Source organism: Tenrec ecaudatus, chromosome 8 (genome assembly GCF_050624435.1).
Source record: "Tenrec ecaudatus isolate mTenEca1 chromosome 8, mTenEca1.hap1, whole genome shotgun sequence".
Taxonomy (NCBI): domain Eukaryota; kingdom Metazoa; phylum Chordata; class Mammalia; order Afrosoricida; family Tenrecidae; genus Tenrec; species Tenrec ecaudatus.
In genome coordinates this window covers 134706428-134728962 of record NC_134537.1, presented here as the reverse complement: position 1 = coordinate 134728962, position 22535 = coordinate 134706428, and the positions used below count along the sequence as shown (strand labels likewise).

At 39.5% G+C, this 22535-nt stretch overlaps 2 protein-coding genes across 3 annotated transcripts in view; one reads left to right on the top strand and one right to left on the bottom strand.

The window, feature by feature from the left end:
* FBXO8 (F-box protein 8) overlaps positions 1-5874 on the bottom strand; it is a 52148-nt gene extending 46274 nt beyond the window's left edge. The window contains exon 1 of the mRNA XM_075556865.1: positions 5599-5874. The gene's annotated coding sequence lies outside the window, so the exon portion shown is untranslated. The remainder of the gene's footprint in view (positions 1-5598) is intronic.
* Positions 5552-22535, top strand: part of CEP44 (centrosomal protein 44) — a 32675-nt gene continuing 15691 nt past the window's right edge. Inside the window, exons 1-6 of one of the 2 annotated variants that reach the window (XM_075556864.1) lie at positions 5552-6444; positions 8609-8717; positions 12270-12407; positions 19584-19731; positions 21088-21234; positions 21621-21740. In XM_075556864.1, coding sequence (XP_075412979.1) covers positions 12319-12407; positions 19584-19731; positions 21088-21234; positions 21621-21740 — 504 coding nt within the window. In that variant the 5' untranslated portion in view covers positions 5552-6444; positions 8609-8717; positions 12270-12318. The remainder of the gene's footprint in view (positions 6445-8608; positions 8718-12269; positions 12408-19583; positions 19732-21087; positions 21235-21620; positions 21741-22535) is intronic. The other variant, XM_075556863.1, reaches the window with a different exon arrangement.

Here is a 22535-nt window from a genome sequence, read left to right as displayed (position 1 = left end):
ATAGTGCCTGGCTACTGCTCCCACCCAGTTTGAAAGGCATCACATTAGAAGGTCCAAGATAGAGAGGTCGAAAAATGAGTAACAAAACTTAGAATCATAAAAAGGAATAGGATTATTTGTCTGATAGGAGACTGGTAAAGTCCTCAAGAATGTGGCCCTTAGTCATTCTTCAAGCTTGGAATGAAAGCACCCTGTGGCTCACTTTCCAGCCAAAGATAACGGTAGGAACACTTAACTGCAGAGAAGTATGCACTCCTGAGAACTGAAAATCCAGGACACTAAAAGGGTAGAATTTTCTCAGAAGGCCAGAAAGGATAGGAAAGAAGGAGGAATGAGCGCAGGAAACAAGTTAAAGTGGAATGAAGGATGTTATGTCGTGGGAATTGCTATCACTCTCATGAAACAAAATGTGTATGAATTATTTAACGGAAAAATGATTCGCTCTGTAAACTTTCACCCAATTTACATGGAAAAGTTTTACTATTAAAATGGTAAAATATACTGTTTTATTCTCTTGACAAAAGAGAATATTTCCACAAAAGAATAAGACAGGAATTATTTTGTTATTTATTATTGGCATGTCCAATATAATGTGAACCTGCAAAATATATTAAATACCTCTAATCAAAATATTTACAAGTAGTCAAAATATCCCTATATACATCAAATATTAGCCAACAAAATGGAGAACTGTACTAATGCTTTTAGTAATTCATACTACTAAGTATTTAGCTATGATAGACTGCAGAGACAATTATATGCAATAAAGAATAGTTTATATGTCATTTAGATAAATAATACAGAGGGAAAGGCAATTAAGAATAAAAAAGCATCAGTGGGTCTCCAAAAAGCTGTTGGTTTTAACACTTTTATTTGATGTAAACTAATTCCATAAGTCTCTTCCCAAGCAAAGTACCGGATCACTGGTATGAAATGGTGGCCATGCGTGCAGTCGTACTGAAGTGCTCATTACATACTTCAATTTAGATGGTCAATTTTCTTCAATAATTTTGAAGCATCTAAGTAGTGGAATATAAAACTAATGAAAGGTCTAATTTAGATGCTATTGTAAATGCACACTAAACGTTATTTTCAAGATGAAAATTCTATTAAGGTCTAAAACTGGTAACTTTACTTACTTGTATCTTTTGATAAATTTTATATATACATATTCTTTTCAAATGAAAGAAACAACTAGATTATTTATTATTTTAAATCTCAAAACCATTAAGTATGCCATATTGTTCAATGCCTGAAGAACACAGGGGATTCTGTGACAAAATATTTTGTGAGCCACCAGAAACAAATTGACAACCCAGTATTTTATTTATCTAGTGTCGAAATACAGACCATCAATGTGGTTGAGAACAGACAGGTTGGGCATTTTATAAAAAAGAACAAAAATAAAAACCTTTGTTATCCTATCCCAACCCGAAAACTTTAAGCAACCACTGGCTCAATGAAGGAAGGTTAAGTCCACCAGGAAGCCTTTCTAAGGGAAAAGGAAATAGCTACAACTAAGAGGTCACAAGGCATATTAAACACATGAAAAGAAAGGGAACACTCATTTACATTAAGATCTGGCTCTGCAAAAGCAGTTTTTGTTATGACATAACATTTGTAGGTTTTTAAACTTCAGAATATGTTTACAATATAACTTTGTTTTCTGAAGGATATCTCCAGTTCCTTAATTATACTGTGTAATGGGTTTCCAAAATGTACCTATGTTAATGTAAAAAGATGCATCACTTAAATGTAACTACAACCAGTACTTCAAGCTTATTTCATTTCTTCAGTTTGTTTTTGGGAAAATGTTACATGGTCTGTTTCGGCTTTTAAGTAAAATAAATTGATCACAGGTATCATTAGCATTGCTGTATTATGCACGCCAGTAGTTCACTATGCCGGTTCTCATTAAGTGCACTATTATTCTCTCAACACAAAAGCAATCAGCAGCAATCGTGGCCGCATAGCCTAGCCACCTACGGGTGCCTGCCAACCTGGGCTATACTGATGAGTTCTGTGCAATTAAAACAACAACGCGCAAAAGCCATAGTTCTCACTGAACTGTGTTTACATGAATGAAACAAATATTAAAATACACATTGAAGCAGCCTGGAAAGGGAAAAAGTTGGAAAGAGGGAGAGAAAATGTCCATTAATGAAGAGAGACAGACAGAGCACATGGATCTTATTCAAGCCCCCCTCTTTAGCTAGGTAGCAAACACTGGGCAAGTCACCTCTACATTCAATTCTGTGATTCTTGAAACATAGTACAGATGGGGGGATGTGCATTTAGCGTCTGTCCTCTCCACCCTCCTTTCCCATTCACGACTCCAACAACACCACATGGAAGTACAGATAGGGGCTCTGCCAAGCTTGGCTCAACCCGAATCCTTATTAAAATTCTTATGAAATCTTATGTAACAAACTGCTGAACATAGAGTTAAACTTCCTAAACCTAATGTCATAGACCAGTCTAATGGAGTATCTTCAGTTTCCATATTTGAATCAACATATGGAACAGAAAAACATGTAAACATATTAGTAATTTTCTAAGCAATGGATCAAATAATTCACAAAATTGAATGACTAATTTTATAGGAATAGGTTTATATCAGAGAATAGATTAATCTCTTGGTAATTCATGTTTGTATATTGTGAAATGGAGTAAATTGTTACCTTTACACATTAGACCACCTAACACACGAAATACTCCCCACGAATGCAGTCATGGATTAAAAATGATGGTGTTTGCACTCCCTTACACAGTTACAGTCTGGGAAACTCCCGGGGGTTCTCATGAGTCAGCAGTGACTCCAGGGCAGGGAGTTTGGGTTTCTGAGTTGTCATCACCAGAAGACATATTGTACTTGGAAGTGTATTATTTTTCCATGCATCTGTTAAAAATTTTTGCAGACAATAGAGGTCCTAAAATTATACTGGCACTACAAATAAATTGTGTTAACCTGAAAGGGATCCTTGATTTAAAAGTCAAATTTACCTTTTGAGAACTGTTAGTGTTAAGCACCTGAGGTATCAGAGATAAACCTGAAATAATACTTTTCTGATAATGGTTTAAAACATATTTCAAACTGAGAAGGAAAAACAATTTTGCATCCCATCATAGCCAAAATTGAGACCCAACAACACACTCTGAAGACTGTACAAGGGAGTACTGCCCCTCCAACCAGATTTGCACTGGGCAGAGAGGAGCTTCTATAGTAGCACTTTTCCCACTGGGCGAACTTCAAGCAACTCACTCTGAGTTAGTGCACCCAGTGGTGTCGCCTGGGAAGGTTCTCTCTGGTCACAGTGATTTTTTTCGTGAAAGTAGTTTCACTCAAACCTCGCTTTTTGTGATGGCTGACTTAAGAGAACAGCATGCAGCTCTGAGATTTTGTTTCCTGCTCAGCAAAATTGCCATATAATTTGTTGTGATGCTGAACACAACTTACAAGGACTGCGCTATGGGAAAAACTCAAGTGTGGGAGTTGTTTTCTTATTTCAAAAAAGATGAAACGTCGATTGATGACAAACCTTCCTCTGGATGTCGTCAACTTCCCAAACAGACAAAAATGTTGACTTTTAGTGCATCTGGAGTTTATTCCACTAAGTCAGACTGTTAATTAAACTTTCTATTTAGAGGTTCTGAAAAGATTGCATAGGCAGTGTGTGACCAAAAAAAGGGCCTGATTTGTGGCAGCCATCTCAGTGCACCAGTTTTTTGGCAAAAAACAGCATGCCTCTTTCCCCATGCACCTGACCTCACTCGTTGCATCATTTTGTTCCCAGGAATGAAGAAGACATGGAAGGACAGTGATTTGACCAAATAGAAGAGGTGAAGGAAAAAATGAGGGAGGTGCTGTCAGCCATCCAAACAGATGAGTTTGAAAATGTTTCCAAGAATGGAATTGCCAATTTGACAAATGTATTAAGTGTAACGAAGAGTAATTTGAAGGCGATAAGGTGGTTTTGTAAAAAAAAATTAAATACATAGTTCTGGTGGGGGGAAAAAAACGTTCTTTTTTGGGAGGGTACCCTCACGTGCTAGTGATGCCAGCAATGTGGTGATTGCTAGGCAATGAGAAAAGATGCTAATTAATAATGCCTTAAAAGAAGCCTTCAAGACACGTGTAATGGATGTTTCTATTCTAAGGCACATCTCCTTCACTTCCTTTTTGACAACATGTCAACATATAGGTTGCCAGTGCTCTGCATTCTTTCAACACCACCTCAACATCTAAAACTTCTATGCCCCTTAAAGCTCTCTTTGCCCATATTTACTTTGGCCCAATTTCAAGCACACACGAAGCACATATTTTCCAGTTGTGATATTCTGTCCAGTATTTCATTCCTCTCATATGTATCATTTTTCAAGCAAAGATTCTCAAGAAAACTTTGGAATAAGCATCTCTTCAAATGATTCACTCACTGACATTGAGCCAAGGCCAACCCACAGTGACCCTTTAGGACAGGGTAGAACTGCCCGGGGAGTTTCTGGCTCGGTAACTGTTTACAGGAGTTGAAAGCCCTGTCCATCTCCCTCGGAAGGGCTGATGGTTTCCAACTGCTGACCTTTGGATCACAGTTCAACACATAACCACTGTGTCACCAGGGCCTCTTTCAAATAAAAAGGGAGGGGAAAAAAAAGGAAGAAGGATCCAAAAAAGTGTTGCTTATACAAATGTAGTTATTTAAAACCTCACATTTCTCATCTGATTACATTTCTTTGGGCATATTTTTGTTAAATTATTTCAATCTATTAATTCATAACACTTATCAGAGTATCCATGGCAGGCACTTCCTAAAATAGTCACAATGATTTCTGCCATCTGTGTGTCTGACCTTGTGGAAGATTTTCCCTTTGATTTTTGGCGTGGACTTACTGACTCGCTGGAAACATACCCTGAAAGTGGTTGCTTTTAAGTGCTCATGGAGTGCATTCCGGCTCCTAGCAACCCTCACCGTACAACAGTCCTGAGCCATCCCCGCAATTGTCTGAGCCCATTGGTGCAGCCTGGGCATTTCATCCCAGGATGTTGCCTTACCAACTATGTGGGAGAGAATATGTCCTATCACAGAAAATACAGAATAAAAATAAAAGTCTTCCAAAGGTTATAACCAGAGTGTGACACAGCTGAAGTAATTGCAATCCATTGTGACTGCAACTTCTATTATTTGCCTTCCTATGTACTGGAAAGGAATCACACATTTGCATAACCACTAGAACAAAGCGCTAAACTTGCAGGCAAGCAACAGTTGGGCCAGCAGAAAGTAACCTTCGTCACGGGTCAGCTTTATTTCACAATGCTGCCTGGTCATAACCTGGGGAACCAGGCTGACTGACCTACCACCCCAGTGGCCTAGAAACACGGAGCACACCCCCGCCCGCCTCCAACCTCCGAGCCTTTGTGCTAATAAGCCACCACTGCTGTCACTCAATAGGCTTTGTATGATCATTGGTCTGGGACTCCTGCGGGTCGGCAAGTTTCTAGCAACTGGTAAGCACTGGTGGTCTTATTTCTGAGAAGCAAAGTGCACGCCGTGCAGGGGGAACAAGACGTGAGACGCGAAACACACAGGCCGGCGTTTGTACCTGCGCGATCTGCGATCCCCACCGCCGCCGCGACGAATCGGCCTCTGGGCGGGGGCTTTTGCCACCAGGAAAACGCGTCAGCCGGGAACTGGTGCCCAGGCCATGTAGAAGCCGGTTCCCCCGCTCTTTGTCCACGTCGCTGGCGGGGACTGCGCCCACGGCACCGGACACCGCGCCACACAGACGCCTTTGGATTCAGCGCGCTTCAAGCTGCAGCAGCCCGAAGAGCGAACTGTCGGGGCTTTGACGTTTCCTATTGTTGCCGGAAGTGACGTTGCGGGTGGAGTGCCCCTGAAAGAACCACTTTTATCCTGCTAATGTACAATTCGCCAAATAGCCCTCGGTACTCACTTCGCACGTGGAGGCTCTCCGACCTTGTAAACGACACCCACTCCTCCCCTCTTCGCTGGGATGGCACTGCCGAGTCGGTCGGGAAGGCTCTCCGGCGAGTCGGTCGGGCCCACTGTGGTCAGACGGAGGGTGTCGAATCTGCAGCGACGAATCCCGGAGCGCGGCGGAGCGCGCCGCTGGGACGCTCGGGCCACGGAGACTGGCGGGCTTCTCCCCGGGCTTCCAAATACAAACGGTCGGCGCGAGGAACGCTCTGGAGTGCCGCCGTCGGGTCCCTGGAACCCGAGGCTAGAGTCTGTGCTCCGGAGTCGCTCTGGTTCTTTCTGCTCCCGGCCCTGTCCCCTGCCTATTCTGACTCTGCCCTTCCAAGCCCGCTTCCCTGCCCCGAGGGCCGCAGCGAAAGCTCTGGGAAACCAGAGGCTACGCCTCGGACTCCAAAGAAGATCCTTGCATCTGCTTCCTTTATCGAGGCTCCGGGGGGTGCCAGATGATCAGGTCTGTCTTTTCATCCTTTTAAATCTAGTGACGGGGAGGAAAGCCCTAGAGAATGCCTTGCCTTACGCGTGTCTTTTGGATAAGCGTACAGCATTGAGAGGCTTGCCAGCGGTGCCCCGGGCTAGATTGCCGTGTAGGGTCGGGACGTTGTAGCCTGCTTCCTCTTTAGAATCATTTGCATTGAGCGATTGGGCTCAGAAATAATGCCCTCAAGAAACGAGAGCATGCATTCAGTGTTTGCCTTGCTTGCTCTTCCCGGGTGTTTTTGCACTTTACTGGAAAGATACAGACTTTCCCTTCACTGGAAAATCTAGGAGCGCAGGGGTTAAAAAGCTCCATTGTTCAGGAAAGGTTGGCGGTTCAAATAGACCGAGAACGGACCCGTGGGTTTCCGACACTAGTGTTTTAGAGCGCTTAAATTCTGAACACCCTGGTTTGCAAAGGCATTGGGATGCCAGTGGCCGACCCAAATCCATTTGCAGAGCCCCTGTGTAGCTTGAGCTTCCATTGAATGCTTTCTGAGCATTAACCAAGGACTTGGTAATCTTGGCCTTAGGCAGAATTCCTTGGAGCCTGTTTTGCCTGCTCCCTTTTCTGGCCGGCCCAGGCCGCGGGCAGTCTCTCTTGAGGGCTTGCCTAGGTGTGCCCTTGATGGAGGTCATGAGTTTGGCCCCTGACTGCCTTGGTTAGAAGGCCCCCAGACCAATTTTATCAGCCCTTCTAACAATGGGAAGGTCCCAACCTTGGTCTGCCCCTACTACTGTCCTCACTTGCAACTTTGATGTACTGATCTCCTGCAGTCAAATAGGTGACAAAGATTGCTACCTATTTATTTTCGTTTCAATAGTGAATCCTTGTAGCCATTACAACCCCTGGAGGGATGGTGGCTTCCCTCACACTGTGCCAATGTCTTTGTCTCTTTTAAGACTTAATAAATGTTTCTTTAAATTATATTCCAGATTGGAGGGGGGGTGTCTCTTGTTACAAGAGCCAGTACCATAAAACATTGTAACCCTTTGTGGGAGTAGAAAACCTCCCATGAAGTGGTGTGGTTTCCAACTGGCGACCTTGTGGTTCAGGAGCCCAAGTATAACCACTAAGCCATCAGGCTTTGAAAGCGAAGGGTTAGCCCTACCATGCCCAATAGGGTCTCTGAATCAGAATTTGCTGGCCAGAAATGGGTTTGGGTTTTGTTTTGCTAATGGTAAAAATTTATGGGAATTTTTTTTTTTTACCATTTTAAAAAGTCTGGACTTAGGGTAATGGACGTTTTCTGAAAGATCAGGCTTTCTACTCCTGTAAAGATTTACAGCCTTAGAACCCCCCCCCCCCCCCGGGGCAGTTCTAACCTGCCTTGTAGGGTGGCTAGGAATCGGACATGATGGCACCTAGTAAGTGAGAGAGACATTTTCTAAAATATATACGAAGTGCTGAACAGTTTTAGAAGTGAACACAGCAGTTCCACTGAGCTCTTACTGTCTCTTTCCAGTTTTTCCAGCCTTTCTCAGAATGGTATTTCTAAATATCTTTTGTGAAGTTTCAAAACTAAAAGTTTCCTCATTTTACTGCTTTATTTCATGTACAGTTTAAAAAGATATCAGATGTTATAGACTAAGTCAAATGCATATAGTATAATGGATTCAGTGTAATTGCTTCACTTAGAAAAAATAATGTTGATTCCAATGACTGTCCATTTAGCATTGCCCTTTGAAGGATCTCGAAAAAGCAGATTTGCAATGTTCAGTACCTGTCCAATAATAAGTTCAGTTGGACAGATGCGGCTTGTGTGGTCAGAACCCCCCTCAGGAGGAAGGTTCAACGCAATGTTGTGAGTGTTTGTTGGCTGAATCTGTGATACTTGTAGAGTAATAGGCCTTTTCTGCTTTTAATCTTATTGATAAGCATTATAAAGTGAAACGGTTAATCAATATTTTAAAGTAAGATTTTTTTACCCTCTAAAAGTATTTTGTTAAAATGCTTTTTTAGAGTATTATAATTAGGTGATTTTTTAATTTTGTGAGAAACTTGCTGAAAATTTTCCTGGTTGTATAGACTACTAGCTGCATTTTTTCTTTGTTTTGGTGGGGGTTTCGTTTCTCTATAGTACATATTTTTTACCTCATATTTTTGTCTTCTCCTGTATCACTGTCTCCTTCATCTGCAGATCCAAGCTGTACTTGTATCTTACTCTTCTTCAAAATACTTATTCTGCTGTTGATGAAGAGGATGTGTTCCAGGGACATACTTTGTTGTCAGAAATTCCATGACCAGAGGTAGAAATAATAATAAGTGACATTGCAATGTGCTTTAAGACATCAAAAATAGGGGGGAAATGGAAAAATACTGTAGTGTATTAAAACAAAATTACATAATCTGGAATTATGGAATATACATTTGGAAAATTAAGGGAAGTCTATGTAGAGAGACACAGTTTTATATTAAATTTTAGAATGGCATTGGGTCAGGAAGCACCTTTAGAACACTGTTAAGATAGGTGGGTCTGGAACCTCAATTAAGCTACACAGCACCCAAAGAGAAGGGTTTCTTGCAGTTACATGAAGATTTGCTACTGCCTCTTTCCCAGGAAAGTGAAAACTGGCCTGGGAAGTCATCTTCCTTATCCCGTGAATACAACTCGTCCAGTCATCCCAAAAGATATTCAGGATGGTTTACCTTTTCTTGTATTTTTGTAATATGATTTCTGGATCATATCCTCTTTGTCTGGCTGTCTTCCATTTGACTGTACCTGAAATTCCTCTGCCTAAAATTGGTACATTAAACTGACAAAATATGAATTGCTAGTCAAGATACCAGTTGAAAAAGAATGTCTAAAACCAATGCATCAGTATAGAAAAGTGTGTTCAGTGACTTAACATTTGCTATGTTGATGAGGGAGACCAGCTACAGGAAAGCACTCAGTGAGGGAGCAGACACCATGCCCGGGAGAAACAGGCAGAGATGGGAGGCTAGGTCTTAAAATACAGAACTCACTAAATGTAGGATTTTGCCAACTGCTAGCCTTGCTATCTGCTGCTACACATAGATGTAGAGGAAGTGTAAGAAGATTATTCCGGGCAAGCACTTGATTGCTAGCTAGTGGGCGAAAGATTATACTTCATCCAATTGATGAATTGTTCTATTTTATTTTTTAATATCAATGACTTCATTTTAAAGGAGCTTCACTCCCAGAGGATTCATTAATCAAGGTATTGTTACAGAATTTTCCTTCCATGGCATGTCTGTGCACTGTTGGATATTTTGGAGTGTGTTGTTGAGCTTTTGAGCAAACTGTGCCTGTAGTTCAGAGCCTTTCATCTCTTCCAGCCAAGGTTACTGTTGTTTTTTAATTATTGTGAAAATCTAAAGAAAACAACATTGGCCAATTTAACCTTTTTCAAGTGTACAATTCAGTAAGATCCAATACATCAATTTTGTGTGCAAGCATCACCAGTATCCATTACAAAATATTCCTTCACCATAACACAGATATCCTGGCTTTTAAATAATGATTCCACTCTTCTCTCTCCTGCCCCTGGTGGCTAATATTAAACTCTGTTCTCTATGCAGGTACCTATAGGAATTTCCTGTAAGTGAGACTATGCAACATTTGCCCTTTTGTGATTGGCTCATTTCACTCAGTACAGTGAGTGTGTCCAAAGGTTCATACACTTTCAGGACTACATTGTGTGTACCTAGAAGTACTACATTTCTAAGAAAATCCAGACCTTTGTTGACAGGCGTTTGGGTTATTGCTACCTTTGGGCTATGCAGTGAACAGTGATGTACCTGTATCTGCATGTACAGTTGCTTTCAAGTCCCTAAGCCAGTGGTTCTCAACCTATGGGTCACGACCCCTTTGGGGGTTGACCGACCTTTTTCACAGGGGTCGGCGGATTTATAACAGTAGCAAAATGCAGTTACGAAGTAGCAAAGAAAATAATTTGATGGTTGGGGGGTCCCCACCACGTGAGGAACTGCGTTAAAGGGTCACAGCGTTAGGAAGGCTGAGACCCCCTGCTCGGTGTCAGAAGAGGAGCTCCTGAATCAGATGAGGCTGGGCAGCGCTGCTTACCTCTGGAGGGAAGGCCACGCGTCGCTGTGGCAGCTGTACCTCTGCGTTTCCGTCAGCTCGGATGCTTCTGCGTCCTCGGCAGCTTTGCTGTTTTCCTTCCTAGTGCTGGTCTTATCGGTGGCCCAAGAGCTGGTTGTGATTTGAATCTCCACTAGTCCGACAGTTGGACTCGTATGTTTTCGTGACACGGAATGCCATGCCGCTGGTATTGCAGCCGTTCCGCAGTTACCCAAGGAGGCCAGGCTTGAGCAGAGCTTCTAGACTGGGGAAAGAAGAGGCAGTCTGAAAAAAGAGCCACTGAAAATATGAACAGCAGTTGTTACCAGTCAGAATGGATTAGACGGCAGTGGATTGGTTTCGGGGTTTCACTAGCTAATGTTTTCATGTGTTTTTTGACCATTTGTGTATCATCTTGGTGAGATCTTCATTCAGGACCTTTGCCTCTTTTTAAAAATTGGGTGGTTTTTTTTTATTAAGTTGTATATCCTGGATATCATTCTTTTTTTATATATCTAGTTCCCCAAAATTTTTGCTCAGCAAAGGTTTTTAGCGATGAACTGAGTAAATTCTCCTTGTTTTGAGAATACCCTCTTTTGAGAGTCCAGTGAAACTTCTGTTGTTAGTCACTGGTGCGTCAATTCTGACTCATGCGACCCCACAGGTGCACCGCTTCCTTGCTCCACGGCTCTCAAGGCTGTGACCTTGAGGAAGCAGATTGCCAGGACTTTTGCCAAGGCCCCCCTGGGGGTGTTGGATTGCCAACCTGTTGGCTAGTTGTCAAGCCCGTAACCATGTGCACTTCCCAAGGACTGGAAATCCTTCGCTCACGGAAGGCGCTGCAATATAACTCCATGACATTGTTTTCGATGGGATTTTAAAAACTGATCATTTTATTGTCATATCCCAAATATTTTATAGGTCGTTTGGTGTACATATATGTGTATTTCTGTTATAGGTCATAGTTATTTATTGCTACCATGACAGAAGTACCTCAAGTAGGTGGCCTTAACAAACAGATGTATTTTCTCACAGTTTAGGAAGCCAGCGGTCTAAATGTTTGGTGCCATTTCGAGGTAATGGTTTTCTGTGTACTCTGGGGCCAAGTTTTTGTCTCTTTTCAGCTTTTCCTTTTAAAGAAATAAAATACATCTGTTTATTTTGGATGATTTTTATTAATTATACAGCATCTAAGTTTTTAGAGGTGCCCTGGTGGCATGGTTACATGGTTGGCTGCAGTCCCAAACCCCCAGCAGCTCCCCAGGAGAAAGACTGGCTTTCCACTCCCGGAAAGTTACAGCCTTGGAAACCCCCAGAGGGGTCGCAGTGTCACCAGTTACTCTCTGTTGGTGAGTTTTGGAAGGTTTTCAGATATTTTGAGGTGACACCGTATGATAAAAAGTAGTGTTTCTATTCCTTCTTGTTGCTCTTCATGTAGTATTGCCTAATATGCTCTTTCATGTCTCAAAAATTCTCATTAACATAGAGAAAATCCATTCCTAAATGAGGTTATAAAGATGGGTTCAGAGGTTAGGTTTATAACCTATTTTGGGGCTACATAATTTAATCCATAAGATGTATAATTATTGGAATTGTGTTTGTTTTTTTCACAAGTTTTTGTCATCTTTAGTAGATAATACTATTTTTCTACAGTAATTCTGCAGTTTACTCTTTCACAGCAATTTATGAGTTTCAGAGATATAAACAATAGAGAAGTTTGAAGGAAAATCAGTGTTTGTGGATTTTTTATTTTTAGGTAAAATCCTATTTTTTTCAAGAGCTGGAGGTGAATCCAATGTTAAATAATGGCAACAGGTGATTTAAAAAGAAGCTTACGGAACCTAGAACAAGTACTTCGCTCACTAAATTACCCCAAAGAGGTTGATTGTGTAGGGTAAGCTATAATTTCAAACTTTTTGCATTCTTTTTGGTAATTCTATAAGATAACATTAGATATGAGGGAATAGTATCTACAAAGATATTGACTTATCTGCATACTATCTAAATTTATCTTGAAATAATAAAAATAATTATTTAGAAAGCAGGGAATTACAGGGCTTTGTTTTTAGATAAGTATGAATTATTGAAAAGTTCAATCTAAAAGGTTTAAAATAATTTTCAAAAGCACAGTCTATTGGGTATGGTTATGTTGTACCTTGTAAATTCATAGGATTTAGTGTATTTGGTTATATGGTGGTAATTCTTACTTTGAAAAATATCCATAAGAAGCCGAGTTTGCAGTTATTTCTTGTCATGCTATTTATTTTACATTGTTTATTTATTATTATATAGGACATATTTTACATACAAAAGCCCATATCAAACTAATTTTAATTCAGAAGAATTAAATATAGAAATGCCCCCAAGGATTTCCAAGGTTGTAAATGTTTATAGGATCAGAAAGCCTCATCTTTCTTCTCAGTATAGCCCCATAATTGTGAATTTTGTCATGAGTTCTGTGTGGTCAGAGCTGCATAGGGACTTGGAAAGGAACTCTGGAGGGTCAGAACTGGCTACCTCTGAAGGCCAATCTTGAGGTCATTAACCAGTGTTTGATGCCACAGTTGGCAGATGCTTATGCATTGGGCTACAATCTACAAGGTCCAAAGTTTGAAAACACCAGGGGCTCCTCGAGAGAAAGATGAGCTTTCTACTCCTGAAGCAGTGACAGTCTTGGACACTCACAGGGGCAGTTCTACCCTGTCCTGCAGGGTCACTGAATCAGCATCGACTTGATGGCCGTAGGTGTGAGACTAATCGGCTGCACAGGTGGTCACAGGTGGTTCCCTGTATGATGCTGAAAGTTATAACATTAGTTGTTCAAATACTAGTAGAGTGTTTGATGCCTTCTCAGAGTGCGCCTGGCTAGAATAAAGAGTTAAGGGTCTTCATTTGCTCTTGGAGCATGACTCAAAATGAAGAGAAACAGCTGTGTATATCCATTAGTAATGGAAATGTGGGATGTATAAAGTGTGTGTGTTAGTCTGGGTAGACTAGAAAAACAAAGTTATCGACATGTGTATAAAAGAGAGTTTTATATAAAGGGTAATTGTACATTAGGAAGGCATCCCAGTCCAGTCCAAACCCATGTATCCAACATTAGCCCATATGTTCGATACCAATCTATAAAGTCCTCTCCGGACTCACAAAACATATGCAAAGACTCCAAATGCAGGACGATCACAGGCCAGTGGGTAGAAAGTCTTTGGATCCATTGGTGTTGTAAGAATCTCAGCACTGGCAGGGGTCTCTACTTGGCTTCTCCAGTTCCCAGGACTACATCAGGCTAAGTCCGTGTGGCTTTTTCTCAGGGTTGTCTCGCAGGGAGTCAGCCTTGTCAATAGAGGGCCTCTGAGGGAATGAAAAGAGAGAGAAAAATGTCTTCCACCTCCAACGAGGAAAAATACAGGAGTTCCTAGAGTCTCAGGAGAAGGCCATGCACACATAGATCCCTCATTGACTATGTCCCGATTGACAGACTAGATTCTACCCCTTCACTCTTAATCCTCAAATCGACAATTATATAAGTACCACAGTATGAATCTAGGAACATTGTGAAGCGTTTGAAGATAGATACACAGGAAGTATAAAAAAATGAAGTGAAGCGTGTGAAGATAGATATACAGGACATTAATGAGCTGAAAAGTACTGGTATTGACCATTTTGAATCAGATAATCATACTTTCTACTATGGCCGGAATGACAAACTGAACATCAAAAAGAACATTTTAATATTTATCCTGAAGTATAACACTATCAGTGAGATGATAATATCCAATTTCTCCAAAGGAAACAAGATAATATGACTGTTATTAAAATTTATGTACCAACAACTAATGCCAAAGATTAAAAAATTGAGTTTTAACAACTTCTGTAGTGTGAAATTGAGGAGACATGCCATCAAGATGCATTGATATTTTCTGGTGATTGACAGGTGAAAGTTGGAAACCAAAAAGAAGGAGCAGTAGTTCATTGGTCCTAGAAATGAGGTAGAAATCTCATGATAGAATTTTACAAGACCAATGATTTATTCATTTGAAATATCTATTGTAGGAGGCATCCGGCTGATCAAGGTGTTTACTAATGGGTGACCATGTAGTCCGCTGTGCCTCTGTGTCTTTGCAGACAAAAGCATTGCAAAATGACTGTTATTAGTGACCTTGCTGCTAAAATCATTGAGTGATAACTCAGTTATTTAGGACCTCTTTTAAGATTCTTTTGAATCTTGCATATCTGTGTGATTGTCTTTGAACTTAGTGCTTTTATTAGTCTAAGGTTAAGAAAGTATGACTGGCTAAGTAACATTTGCATAGATAAAAGTTTAGGAAAGTTTAAGTTCTTTGATGTTTGTTTTGTAACCAATTCCCTTGTGTAAGAAGTCCATCAGACTGTCCTCCTCCCGATCCCATTCTTCCTACATAGCTCTTTTCCTTTCATTCGCATGCCTCATTTCGAACCCAGCTTGATGCGGGGTAGCTGGTGTAATCCCCGCAATCTATTTTCAACATCATGCATATAGTGGCCATTGAATGATGTTAATGGCATGTCTCATCAATTTCAGACAGTAGAAGTTGGTAAAACTTGATTTCTTAATCTTTGGCATTTGGCAGAGTTATATCCTTTTGTTGAAACATCTCGATTGGCATTCTAAGTGGAAGTCACAAGAATCAAATTGACTAATAAGTCAGTGTGAAGAGTCAATAGAGAAGCTCAATATCATTAGCCAAAACAGGGCTACTGCCAACTGTGGAACAGACCACCATTGGCACCTATCTAGATTCAACTTGAAGTTAAAATCAGAATCCAGAATCTGTGAGTCAAAGTACAACCTTGAGTCTATCCCACCTGAATTTAGAGACCGTTTCAAGAATACATTTGACACATTGAACATTAATGACAGGAGATCACAAACATGAGTTGTGGTATAACATCAAAGACATCATATTCAAATAAAATCATTAAAAAGATGAGAAAGACCATATCAGTTGATCACTGAAGACAAATATGTGCATAAGCAAATGTGGCAAAGAAAGCTGATGGTGCCCAGCTATCAAAAGATAGCATCTGGGATCTTTAGTAAACAAGCAGCCATCTATCTCAGAAACAACAAAGCCCACATGGAAGAAGCACACCAACCTGTGTGATCACAAGGTGTTGAAGGGATCAGGTATCAGGCATCAAAGAACAAAAAATCGTATCATTGTAAATGTGGGAGAGTGCAGAGTGGAGACCCAAAGCTCATCTTTAGGCAACTGGACACCCCCTTACTGAAGGGTAGCAGGGAGAAGATGAGTCAGTCAGGTTGCAGGGTGTCAATGATGACATACAACTTTCCTCTAGTTCTTAAATGCTTCCTCCCCCTACTATCATGATTTTAATTCTACCTTACAAATCTGGCTAAACCAGAGGAGGTACATCAGTACAGATAGGAACCAGAAACACAGGGAATCCAGGACAGCTGACCCCTTAAGGACCAGTGGTGAGAGTGGCGATACCTGGAGGGTGTAGGGAAGGTGGGTTAGAAAGGGGGAACCAATTACAAGGATCTATATATAACTTTCTTCCTGGGGGATGGACTACAGAAAAGTGGGTGAAGGGAGACGTCAGACAGTATAAGATATGACAAAATAATAATTTATGAATTATCAAGGGCTTATGAGGAAGGGGGAGCAGGGAGGGAGGGGGGAAATGAGCTGCTATTAAGGGCTCAAGTAGAAAGCAAATGTTTTGAGAATGATGATGGCAACAAATGTACAAATGTGCTTGATGCAATAGATGGATGTATGGATTGTGATAAGAATTGTATGAGCCCTCAATAAAATGATTTTTTAAAAAGATGAGAAAGAAAGAAAAGACCAAAGTGGATATCAGGAAAGACTGAAACTTACTTTTGAATGTAGAGTAGCGAAAGTGAATGAAAGAAGTAATGATGTAAAAGAGTTGAACACAAGACTTTAAAGAGCAGCCTCAGAAAGCCACATATTATATTGAAATGTACCAAGACCAGGAATGAGAAAACCAAAGAGAACATTTAGTATTTCTTAAGCTGAAAGACCTGGAGAAATATTCAAATCTCGAGTTGTAATAGTGATGGAGTCTATGTGTATAATATTGAATCATATAAGAAGCATCAAGAGAAGATCAAATATACAGAGACTATTTAAAAGAACTGCTCCCCCAGTCAACCGTTCAAGAAGTAGCAAGCATGTAACCAAGAACTGAGGGTACTGAAGGAACAACCAGGTACACTGAAGGCGTTGGTGAGAAAGAAGGTTCCCAGAATTGGCAGAATGCCAATCGGAAGGGATGCTGTGTTATTCTGGGTAGAGTAGAGAAACAGATTCATAGACACTCATGTGTATAACAAAAGAGCTATTCCAGCCCAGGCCAGGTCAATTCCATAAGTCTGATATTAGCCAGTATGACCAATATCAAGCTATAGATTCTTCTTCAGACTCATGCAACACATGCAATGACACTGAATGCAGGAAGATCACAGACCAGTGGGTAGAAAGTCTAATGGATCTAGTGGCAGTGGCAGCCTCTCAAAGCTGGCAGTGGTCTCATCAAGCTGCGACCTGATTGGCAGGCTAAATTCTACCTCTTCACTCTTAAATCTCAAATTGACAACAGATGATGTACCTACCACAGATACACTGTTCAAAGAAAAGTGACCCAACAAAATGTGGATATCATTAATATCATATGCAAGTAATATTTTGCTGATGATGATTTTAAAAGATTTCAGCAGAATATTGACAGTGCTGCCAATAATTCAAGTTGGATTAAGATGAGGCAATATAATGGATATTGTTGATGTCATGTAGCTAAGCAATGAATACAAGAAAGATGGTTACCTATGTTTTATTGACAAAGGCATTCAATTGTATGAAGTATATATTATTAAAGGATAGTATTTTTCATAATGGGAAATCCAAAACACTTCATATATATGGAATCTGTATAAAGACCAAGAAGATAACGTGATTTATAATCAGAAAAGGTGTGCATCAGAGTTGTATCCTTTCACCGTACTTATTCAATGTGTGTGCTGCATATATACTTCAAGAAGCTGTAAAATATGAAGACTGCATTATCAGAATTGGGGGAAGACCTGTAAGACGTGCTATATTCAGGGGCACAACTTTAAATTTTCTCATGGACCAAGGTGCATTATTAAAAACATTAATTTTTTTAGATAGGTAATCCTGTCCTATGAGGCTTAAATTGCTACCCATGTATCAAGGGACTTCAAAAAGTTCATGGAACAATACCATTTTATTTTAATTCCAGTTTTACAGGTTTTTGAGTGCTTCCTCTACCCAGTATACACATAAGGCATTTTGATTCTTACCACTTTTTAGTTTTCATTTTCATCAGCTGCGTTTTGCTGTTGATGGGCCAGTGTATAACTCCTGCTTCTCCTAGTGTTTCTGCTCCGCTAACTCCTTAGAAGCCACATAACCAAGCTTTTTGAGGGTAGTTAGCTGTTGCTCTGGCTGTCTTCTATTTATAATAAGCATACAGTGGACTACTTTGCTCATCAGGGGTATTTTTTCTTTCCTGTGTTTGGCCTGTATTGCATATCAACGTTGCCAGAGCTTTTTTCCCGTTGGGTGAAATATTGCTATACCCCCTAGGGAAACTTGAAGGGAAAAACAATTCATATTTGTCCTGAAGAACAAACTGTAGTATTATCATCATTTAATTGGTTTTTTGCCTTATTGAAAAATCAAAAGGGGATAAGAGAATGTGTATGCATGTCTTAAATATGTTTTAGGCAAGTACAATATTACTTCAGCTGAACCAAGGTCTCCTGTGTAGTGGTGTGGGAGAATCAGTGAGGGCACATCCCGTTGACAAAATAAGATCCATATGTGTAGAAAATTAAAACGCAAACCCAAACCAGAAAACGCAGGATGAGACAGATGAAGCAAAAGACGCTGAGTGCTTTGGGAGTACAATAGGAATGATCAGTGTGAGCCAGAAACTTAAGGACGGCTTCAAGAAAGACTTGACAGTTGGCAAATGATTCATTGAATGAATAGCAGTCAGATAGGTAGAAAAGAATGAGATGCCCGTCCAGACTGGAGGTATCAGCAGAAGGGAAGGAGCATCTGTTACTGGCTGAAATTTCCTTGTTTAGTATTTAGTGACATTTGGTACAATGGCAAAATTAGAAAGAAATGTGATTTTATTCAATAAAGTTTATAGTTTGTAGACTTCTGTGTTAATAAGAAGTAACAAACCTACTGTGATTGTATGTAGGTTTAGAATGAGACTTATATAAGTGGAAGATAGTAAACTGGGCGATTTATTCAGAAAGAAACCCAAAGCCATTATTAGCAAGTTGATTCGGACAAAAAGCAACACTATAGGAGAGACTAGAACCATCGTATAGAGCTTCTAATGGAGCCCTGGTGACGTAGTGGGGACTTGGGCTGCAATCTGAAAAGATTTTCTCATTTGTAATTTATAAGTCATAGCATATATTATTTTAATTTTTGTAAAGAGCAAATCACAAGTGTTTACAAGACAAATAAGTGTACTTGACTGCTGAAATGTGGTCCATTTGTTTTATGACTAAAAATGGACTAGATTAAGTTAGATTGAGTTTTAGAAAATCAATGAATACTATACTAGACTGTTGTTCTACTGACTTTTAAATTTTTCCATGTTTGTCATTCTTTAAAAATATGTAATTAGCCAATTTCTTATTCTAAAGAAATATTAGCTTTTACAGATAACTCTCGTCATTGTAAGTTGGTGTTCTTTTTATTGTTTTAATGACATTTTATTTATTTATTTTCACAGAGAAAATTGGTTCTGTTTGATAGTTTCTGTATAAGTTGCTTAGTGACATTAGTTACCAGAGTATATTGTTGAAATGGTGAAAAAATATTATTTAAGAATAAACCAATTTAGAACGAGAGAGCAAACTAGTGTGTCTTACATATAGCTGAATAATTATAGCTCTTATAAGTTATTGACACTTTTCATATTTACCTAATTATCCAACTTTGTGGAATTGTGCCCATTAAAAGCCCCCTTTGTTTCTTTCCCCTACCAGTTTGATAAAGGGAGACACAGCAGCGGCGTTGCCGATCATCAGCTACTCTCTTACTTCATATTCACCTTACATAGCCCAACTTCTAATGGAGTCCAATGTGGAGCTCCTAGCAAAGACTGACTTGCGCTTTATAGATGCAGTCTATAAGGTATTTGGAATGCATGAAATGATATTTGCATTAGAAGTTATTGGCTGATTTATGAAGATTATGTACATGCAACAAATAGAGCTGGCAGTAATTTTGTTATAGATGAGAGGTCTTCAAAAAGTTTGTGGAAGATTTCCATTACCTTTTAGTTCCATTTTTCTACCAACATTTTGATATGCCTTTTGAAATCAAGATGCATTTCAAATTTGTTTTATAAATGATTTATAATCTAATAGCTGTATTAATTTTTAGATGTTATTGGCTTTCATTACCTTATGTTTCAAATTTTAGTAAATTAGTAAAATTTGATACACCAACAGAAATTAGGAAGAAAAACATGATTTTTTGAGTAAAGTTTATGGTTTGTAAAATTATGAATTGTTTCTAAGAAGTAGCTAAAACATTTACTGGGATATTAGCTTCTTTAAGATTTGAGACCATGTCATATTTTATCTTAGCAGTTAAAATATAGATAAGTATATTATCTATACGTATCTTAGTAGATAAGTATCTACACAGTCGTAGATACTGAATTCGTATTTGATTTAAATAAATCTACTTTTTAGATAAAAACTATTTTTAAATTATCTACTGATAAATTATTGCTCGAGTATTGGGGCTCTATTAAGATGCTTTCTTAATGATGAAATCTGTTCATTGATCAAATCCAAACTTCTAAAAAGGGTGGCCTTGCATTAACAAAATGGGGACTTTTTAGTCTGTTTGCTCTTCCTGCTCGCTGCCTCTGATCCAGAGGAGCCTTTCACAGAAACTTAAACAGGCACTTCTGAGAAATCCTGGGGTTCCACAGAGCCTATTTTGAAAATTACAGTTCTAATCTTTTCCTCTCATTTAACAAACAAGGATCGGAGACTGCCAGGCCATTTGACTTTTCTAAAATATCACATAATGGATGAGTGCTTGTGAGGATAAACTTTTTTATGATAAACTACAGTGTAAACTCTGAGAGCCAAAATTTTACTGAGACTCCCTTGTCTTTCTGGGCTCTTCAACTTTTCTCTTTGACAGGGTGCAGTTTTCACTACTTTTTTGTCTCTCATCCCTGATAGGTGTCTGTTTTATAAAGGGTCTAAGTCTTTCAGATTTTATTTTATCCTTCTACATGTGTGTGGATGACCATCTACTCTATGGAAGGTTCCTACAAAAAGGCAGAACAAATAAAAATATCACAGCCACTGCCATCCTTTCCCGTCTGTGTCTTTTTAATACTGTTTACTTGATAGGTTAGTCCCTCGTTTCCTCTCAAGATGGCGTTAGCCAGGTGGGCGTTTATCATGTAGGATTTTTGAAAGAAATTGCACCTAATTAGTACATCCATCTATTCCCTCTTCATAGCTCCTTCGTGATCAATTTAATTACAAGCCAATTTTAACCAAAAAGCAGTTTATCCAGTGTGGGTTTGCAGAGTGGAAAATACAAATTATTTGTGATATTTTGAACTGTGTCATGAAAAAGCACAAGGAGCTGAGTGGTCTTGACAAGGTAATTCTATGAATAGATTATAATACTGACATACTAAGTGGCCTACTATGTCAATGTATAAAATTAATACCCTACATACACATAAAATTAATGCATGTCATTATTTATAGATTTGGTTAGCCTTACAAAGCTTGCTGTTTTCATTAAAGATTAGTGTTGTGTTTTTACATAGCGATGTTTTCATGCTGCTAGTTCCAAACTAACAGTTGAATCATAATGCATATCCATTGCTTCCTAATTTTCAGAAACCTTGCAGCTTCATTATTGTCTTATACTTAATAGTCATATTTCATATATGAACACTTAAATGATAGTAGAATTCAATATAATCATGCTTATTAGTTTTGTTATTATGCCTAATAGTTTTTATTTATTTATTTTTTAAGATTCCGTTGCAACAAAAAAAGAAAGTCAGTTTGGGTAAGCCAGAGACGTTAAATAGTGAGAAAACATCCGCAGAGCCTGTTGGCATTGACATCACTGGACGGTTTTTGACTTCAGGAAAGGTATGAAACACAGACCCAAAATCATGTAGCTTGAGTAAAAGTAATCTTTTTAATTAACTCTATATACCACATATACTTGAGAATATAAGCCGACCCGAATATCAGCGGAGGCACCTAATTTACCACAAAGACTCCATGAAAAATGTGCTGAAACTTTACACGTTCAATGCTATACCAATTCAAATACCAACAACCTTCTTCAAAGAATTAGAAAAACTGATTACCGATTTCATATGCAGTGGGAAGAAACTCAGAATTAACAGAGAACTCCTCAAGAAGTTGGAGGACTCGCCTTACTCTATTTAATGCCTGTTACACAGCTATAGTGGTCAAAATAGTGTGGTACTGGCACAATGATAGACACTCAGACCAGTGGAAAAGAAGAGAAAGCCCAGGAATAAAACCATGAGCAGATAGACAACTGATCTTAGACAAGGGCCCCCAAACCATCAAGTGGGAAGCGGATCCCCTTTTAAACAAGTGGTGCTGGAAACAATGGATATCCACATGTAGAAAAATGGAACAAGTCGTGTACCTCACCCCATGCACAAGAATACACTCAAGGTGGATCACAGACCTAGAAGTTAAACCCCAAACCATCAGGACCATCAAGGAGGGATTCGGGACTAACCTCAGAGCACTGGCCCAGGGAACTCATAGGCTCACTGCAATAGGGAAGGGCACACACACAGGTGAACTTGTAATCGACAAATGGGATTTAATAAGAATAAAGCACATGCGCACCTCGAAAGACTTCACCAGGAGGGTGACAAGACAACCCACAGTCAGGGAGAG